The following is a 7,203-nucleotide window of genomic DNA, read 5'->3' on the forward strand; positions in this document are numbered from 1 at the left end:
GCGCCGCGCCCGCCCCGCTGCCAACACCCCGCCCTGCCGCACACCCGCGCTCCCACCGCCAACACCCACAGCGGCCCGCAGCCGGGGGGACACCGCGCCTGCTGCGCTCAAACAACAAAATTATCAATAGAAACAATGTCCTCTAAGGGCACTTACAGAGGCGCGATTGACCTGGAGGATGGAAACCTGGAAGGGGTTTCCTCTCTGGTGTCAGTATCTTAGATTATAAGAACCACATCAAATACAGGAAATGTTGGTCCGGTATGAAAGTTACAGAGTGCAGCTATAAATTTTCTGAAGTTCTTCTGTGTTCAGTGGAGATCTGTATTTGCACAGTACAAAAGAAGATAACACCTGTTTATACAAAGATTTTATTTTATACACATTTACCTACAAAATATACAGCAGTTAAAAATAATGGATGGGCAGAAGACTTACTGGAAAAAAAATCCAGAAGACAATTCTTAAAGTTTCAACTGACAAAGTTACATCAATAGGCTGCCTTTAAAAGCCAGTCTACCCTGTAGTAGGGGTTACTGAAGTTGCAAGAGCTTTGCAGTTAGAGTCAATTTAAAGAGTTCAAAACATTTAAAAAGGCACCTTGAACAACTTAAACTCTTAAAACTTGACAGTCTGACTTTAGCTATTCAATACACTTTATGCATATATCATCCACACCTTGTTGTTAACACTCTGAATAACAAATTTTGTTATTTTATTGTGGCACTCTTTAGATTTTCTTCACCAAATCAGAAGTTACACATTTGCAACACGAGTTTCATATTCTGACTATCACAGCATAAAAATCCACTCAGAACAATCGGGTGGATTTATATACAGTACAACCTTACAATTGGGAAGATACAAGCATATTTAAGACAATTTTAAAAAAATTAAAATCTTAAAATAAGTGTTTTGAACCAGATCAAACAAGGAACTACGTATGACCACAAGGAAAGTGGCTGGTGCACTATATATACACAACTTGACAAATGTGATCCTTGATATATTTGCGAAGTTCTTAAACAGTAAGACCAGTTTCCTCCAGCACAGTCAGTCTTCCTGCGAGCCTTTAAACCAGTTCCAAAAAGAGTGACCAGGAGACAAGGACAGCTGTAATGAGGAAGTGTGCTAATAAAACATCAGGAGAATGGCAAACGTTCCTTTCAAATACTCTTCATGAGAACAAGAAAATCCATACACCAGATATTACTTTTTTTTTCCTGAACATTGGCATCAATCTGCTATTTACAATAGCTTACAGAGACACGTAACACAAATGAGGTTTCATTTTCAAGTTCAACTTCATTGCCGATTAACATACTTCACCTGTATGTTCTGTTCTAGCTGAAGTAAAAAAGTGACACTAATACTGAAAAAGAGGTAATCAGAAGTAGCAAAAGCACTGATAATGTGATAACAAAGAATTTGGATAAATATTCAAGAAAGTAATATTGCACACTTTCACTGTCAACTGTGTTAAGACTTTTACTCCCAGGCAGTGACAACCAGTCCCATTTGATTTTTTGCTGTCATACTACCTTAAAAAAGGTCATTTTTGGTTTCCATGGCAGTGGAAAAAAATGAAGGAAGACAGCCCTTATTGAACATGAGGCCTAGGTTTCAAAATTAATTTTCCAGTCTGCAAGACAGAAAACAAAATAAAGTTTAAACCCTGAAAGTTGAACCCAACAATTACACTTCAAGTTCAATGTTACAAGGAGAGTTTAAAATAACACACAAAATGATATTAAGTATTCCACATTCTGGTTTTACAGACACACAAAATCTGCTGAGGTATATAGAAGCGCTGTTCAGAAAAACAAACTGTGTGCCTTTTTGAATTATTTCCTTTTTTTAAACAAACAAGGTTTAGGCAATGAAGCACTAACACTTACATCATCACAGGACATATTATATTCTGCCAAAACAGTTCGACATCGAGCTGCTATACTGTGTGGATTGTGTCAAGGAAAGCAGCTAATACTTGTACACACAGTAAGCAAAAACTAAAAAAGCAGTATTAGCATAGGCTTCAACAACTGCAGCAACTACACTTTTAACGTGACAAACATTACCAAAGGATACATTGATGGTGCCACCACTCTTTTATGTATTCCAGCAAAGAACAAGCCTATTAGGGTAATACAGCTAATTGTGAAAAATGGGTGATTCCAAAGTGACGTGAAAAATGATACCTAGGAAAGAAATCAGATTAGTCCAACTGCATACTTTCTAAAACTCACAGAAAGTCACTGCCTAGACTGCTTAACTAAAAATAAAACACTGCTCCTGGCCATGTCCAAGTACTTGTGAACAATTCTTTAGATAAGCATTCAGGGTACAGTATTTTGGCAGGCCTTGTCCCAGGACACATTCCACAACAATCCCAGACAGTTTGATAGCTTAACTAAAAACCACCTCCCAGTTTCATGCAGAATGTGTTTAGCCTTTCAGTTTTGAATATACCACCTGACTGCAGCACCAAGCTATGGAACACAGCACATCTGGCATTAGTCTGACCTTACCTTTTGTGTCTCTGGGTCTATTAACCAGTTCCAAGCCCCAGTTGCTGTGCAGACTGATACCACTATCAAAATCACTGATGAAGAAAAGAATGAGAGTCACAAACAGTATACCTCACTCATATTTAAATACATTTATTTTTCAGCAGCAACTCTTACACATTTATTTCTTTTCTCACTTCTGAGGGAGGAAAAGCTCCTAATTGGAAAGCAGAAATGAAAATATGCAAAGAAATTTCTAATATGTGAAACTCTAAGGATTATGTACAAACTTCCTGGACAGAACATCTGAAAATCTAAATTCTGTCAAGTAAAAACATCCTGGTCCTTTGAAGGAGACAAAGTTCTCTTTTCAAAAGAAAGTTGAAAAAGATCTATCAAAAGCATAGAGCTTCTTCTCTACATCATATAAATCCTTTCAGGATAATAGGAAGAAAAGTTAACATTGATTACACACCCCGTTATAATTAAAATAGAAAGTCTCTCTGTTATGTGAATTACAAAATAAGCAATATGGGAAAAAACATGAGCCACTGAATACAATACTAGTTATGCAAACCTCATTTAAATATGCTTAAAAGTTTCCAGTTTGGTTTTTTTTTAAAAATTATAGCTGACAGAAAATAGCGATTTTGGAACCCAAATGCATTCCTAAAGTAGGTGTGTGTAAACTCAGCAGAACTACATATAAATATCTGATTGCTCTGAAGGGAGTTTGAGGTGGTGGTTTGGTTTTGCTTTCCAAGTAGTCATTCCTTCAGTTCCTTCATTCAAAATTGACCTCTCAGGAGAAAAGATACTATTTTATATGTTCTAAAAAAAAGTCTGTATTCTTTGAATAGGAAAACTTCAGCACAGTCTCAAAAACAAAATGAAACAAAGTTGTTTCCATCACAGACCACTGATCCCAAAGCTGGCAGCTGTATCTGCGGAATTTTTTTCCTTATCCCCTCCTTCAAGCCTTCCTGTTATAACAAAGCTGCCTTTATGGCACACTGCTGTAACTTTTTCACCTTCAGTTTTATAGAGACTATCTCACCTGACCACATTTAGTTTCAGTAACTACAGCAACTGTCTGGGAAGTCTAAGTCTTGAATAAGTCTTCAGTAACATAAAAACCCAATAAAACAGAAACAAATACAACTTTTTGTTTCACATATTTCCAGAATAATTCAGCTTTCAGCCAATTCAATCTTAACCTCAGTTTTTTTTAACTCTGGCTAAAATATTAGTTTATTATTGTTATTAACTAGTTGTAGAGTGTTTGAATGTATGCCACAAATTTTAAAGCAATTCTAAATAATTTTTCTTTGGCCAAACTTATATAAAGGATACACACTGGTAAATCTAACAAGCTTGAAAGACAGAATCCTATTTATTCCTTGGAACATCAAACTTACTTCTCCAACGTCCTGTAGCTGGTTGCAAACATGCAATGTATTCAGTAAGTCTTCTTTCAAAAGCTTTGAGATCTGGGGAAGACGTATATCAAGTATAATTAGATTTTCATCTATTTAGTCATATTTTAAAAGAGAAGATTAAAAGAATTCACTTTTCCCCCATGCACACCCAGTCCTTAAACAGGCAGAGAAAACCAATGCAATGATCCTTTATATGCAATAAAAGTCCAGTCACAGTAGCTATACTCAACTTCAGGTAAAAAGTAAAATGGTGGAGTAAATCTAAAAGCAAAAAACATTTCCACTTTAAAAAAAAAATCAGTGCCGCTGAGAAATCACACTATTTCAGACATCTTTGGAAATAGTGACTTAGATGTAAGTAACCTAAATTGCCTCTCAAAACAAACAAAAAAAAAAATAAAGTATCACATTTTGAAGTACTAAGTATTTCAGGAAACCATTACCTTCTACTATCAATATAATGTCAATTTAAAAAAAAAGACCATTTGCCACTCTTCAAGGGATTATTTGTAGCAATGTGGCTTTGATAACTTTGTTTTGTAGAAACTTTGAGTGCCACGTTATATATAAACACACATATGCAAAAAAATCCCACAGCAAACATCACTCCAACAATCGCACTCCAATCATTATTTTTAAAAATACATCTTTCTTCTTATTGCAAACATTGTCCCATGTTCTTTCCACTGAAATTGGTGTTAAATCCATCCCCAGTTGATACTCCTAATTGTCTCCAAGGAGCTGTTCCACCTTAAGTCCAGGTTAGATTTACACTTCTTTTCAACAAGGTCAATATTTGATAACACTCCAGTTAAAGCTAGAATTCTACCTGGAGTTAAGTTTTAATTTAGATCAACTCAACTTTCAGCTAAAGTCTCTGTCAGCATCAATGTGGAACTTCCAACTATTGCTATATTAGATATTGCAATAAAGGAATTAAGGAATGAACTTAGAAAAATAAATCTATTATGACCACTATGAAAGCAGTTTTCTACACTGTGGATTTATTCCTAAGTGGTTTGCAGGTGAATTTATGGGGGAGGATTACAGTATCTTGACTCCAGCCACAGAACGGCTAACTAGTCTTAATTACACTGCCAAGAACACGGTAGTTAATGGCCTGTCCTCCACTTCCCTTCTGGGGAAGTTAAACCACTGCCGGCAATTACAGCTAATTAACTGCTCCCTGACTAGCACAAACCCCTCCAACTAGTCACTGAAGTGAGAGGGGGAACACAAGGCACCACATGAAAACCTGCTATTTGAGAAACAGCACCCTGAAGGCATAAAAACAGGCTATTGACAACAAAGCTCTCAAGCAAAGAGTCACATAATGCAGTCATCACTAAAACAAAACATGAAAAAACTTTTTCAGAAAAAAGAAAATTGAAATTCTAACTTATTTTCAACTATGCACATTCTAAGAACCTTCTCTGAGTTGATCTCTTTGGCAGCTGTGACCAGCAGGGCACACTTCTGGAAACCCTCAGCTTGCACAAGCATAGCAACAAAGCCCTGACAACGCCGGTTTCTGTCGACATTGCCTACTTCTTAGTGCCAGCTACAAAACACCTGCTAATTCTGAAACACTGGTCCATTTCAAAAATCTCTCCCGGTCTTTGGACAATAAAAACTCCTTTCAGGGTTTTGACATCCCGTAAGCCGTAACTTCAAAGAACTGGTAACCCAAGCCACCAAGCGTCCCCAGACAAGAAGGGGCTATTTGAGGTCGCGTTCTTGAAATGCAAAAGGAGTCCTGGCTCCGTGTAACGCCTAGCGGGGCTCCAGAGCTGTAAGAAACGCGTTTCACGCAAAAAGCCGTGAGCAGACAAGGAGCTCGCACAGCACAGGAGGATTTTCATCAGCTACAGCCGAGCAGCGGCACGGAAAGGGAACCGCGGCAGTCCCTCCACCCAGGGAAGGCAGCAGCCCCTCAGCACAGGCCCTCCCGCGGGCCCTGCTCTCCGGGCCGGCCGGGGAGCAGCACAGCCCGCCCCGAGCGCAGGACGCCGAGGAGGCCCCGGAACCCCGCCCTAGCTCGCCTGTCTGGGCCGAGGAGGAGCGCCGGGAGCGCGGTGCAGAGGGAGCCGAGGCCTCCCGCGGCCGCTTCGTCCCGCTCCGTAGGGACGGTGCGGCGCGCTCGGGCAGCCCGGGCGCAGAGCCGGCAGCTCCCGGCGCGCCGAAGAAGCAGCTCCGGGCTCGCTCCGAGCGGCCGCACTCACCCTCAGCCTGGTCCAGGGAGTTCATGGCGGGCGGAGCGGCGCGCACCGGGCGGAGCACCGAGCACGGGCCGTTCCCCGCGGCCCCGCGCACCGCCCGCCGGCCCGGCCGCGCAACAACGCCCCGCGCTACTCGCCCGCAGCAAGCGCGCCGCGCATTGGCTACCGGCGGGGAAGGGGCGCGGCTCGGCCCGCAAAGGGGGTGCTGTCGAGCAGCTGGGTTGAACTTTATTCATTAAACAGCAGCGTCGCGGGGTTTTTATCTTTTTTTTCGCCTCCTAACATCCTCGAGTGGCTTGAGATGGCTGTGTCAATATACGTGTCTTGGCAGAAAATAAAAGCTACAAAAGAAGTTACAATAATGTTTCTTTAAGACAGCCCAGGGTCAGCCTGTCCCCTTGTTCATTCGGGGCTTTTCTACACCCTCCCACTCGCACTCACCAGCCAGGGCTCCGGCACGGCCAGGCTGCTCACCCAGCGCTTGTGAGAGCCATTGCAGTGCACAGATTTAAAGGATGCTTTTGAAATGGCTCCAGCAAAACTGACCTGGGATCTCCTCAGTAGGGCCAGGCAGAGATCTTACAGGCTACAAGCACAGGCAGTAGGCCGAATATCCTACACACACAATTTCAATTCATCGGGGTTTCTGTGCAGGACGATGGGCACGAAGAGGTGTGTCTCTGGGTGTGGGGCCTGTATCTCTGTTAGAAGGGGTGTGAGATGCTTACACACACCAGCCCTTTCCCCCCATGCCTTGGGCTTGCTGCTGCAGGAGCGGTGGCACCAGAGGATGGCCTCTGTAGCAGGGACAGCAGCACTGGCCGTGTCCCTGCTGTGCTGCCAGACCAGGCCCGGCTCCAGCGGCAGCAATCGCCTGCTGGATGGCAACAACAGAAATAATGGCCATCCAAAAGTAGGGCTGCTGAAAGGCTGGGTTTCTTTGCCGGTTGTAAATGTCCCGTGGGACATAGAGGGATCAGCCGTCAGGATCCCACAGCCCTGCCTGCTGCTAGCCCAGCTGGGTTACAGAGGGAACTG

General features: G+C 42.3%; 1 protein-coding gene across 3 annotated transcripts; it reads right to left on the bottom strand.

Annotated features, from left to right (window-relative positions):
* Window positions 1–209: 209 nt before the first annotated feature.
* Window positions 210–6,272, bottom strand: CNEP1R1 (CTD nuclear envelope phosphatase 1 regulatory subunit 1). 3 transcript variants are annotated; one of them, XR_002002194.2, is made up of 7 exons: window positions 6,169–6,272; window positions 3,926–3,997; window positions 2,529–2,602; window positions 2,089–2,198; window positions 1,899–1,953; window positions 1,542–1,642; window positions 210–322 (listed from the first exon to the last, which is right to left on the bottom strand). XR_002002194.2 is itself a non-coding variant. In XM_015640086.2 (6 exons), the coding sequence occupies exons 1-6, from the start codon at window positions 6,191–6,193 to the stop codon at window positions 1,601–1,603; spliced, it is 378 nt and encodes a 125-aa protein (XP_015495572.1). In that variant the 5' UTR covers window positions 6,194–6,272; the 3' UTR covers window positions 354–1,600. The 3 variants fall into 3 exon arrangements, 1 of the variants encoding a protein (XP_015495572.1); XR_001523740.2 differs by lacking the exon at window positions 210–322 and adding an exon at window positions 354–1,113; XM_015640086.2 differs by lacking the exon at window positions 210–322 and having other exon boundaries at window positions 354–1,642.
* Between the last annotated feature and the right edge of the window lie 931 nt (window positions 6,273–7,203).

Source organism: Parus major, chromosome 11, assembly GCF_001522545.3.
Source record: "Parus major isolate Abel chromosome 11, Parus_major1.1, whole genome shotgun sequence".
NCBI classification, from domain to species: Eukaryota; Metazoa; Chordata; class Aves; order Passeriformes; family Paridae; genus Parus; species Parus major.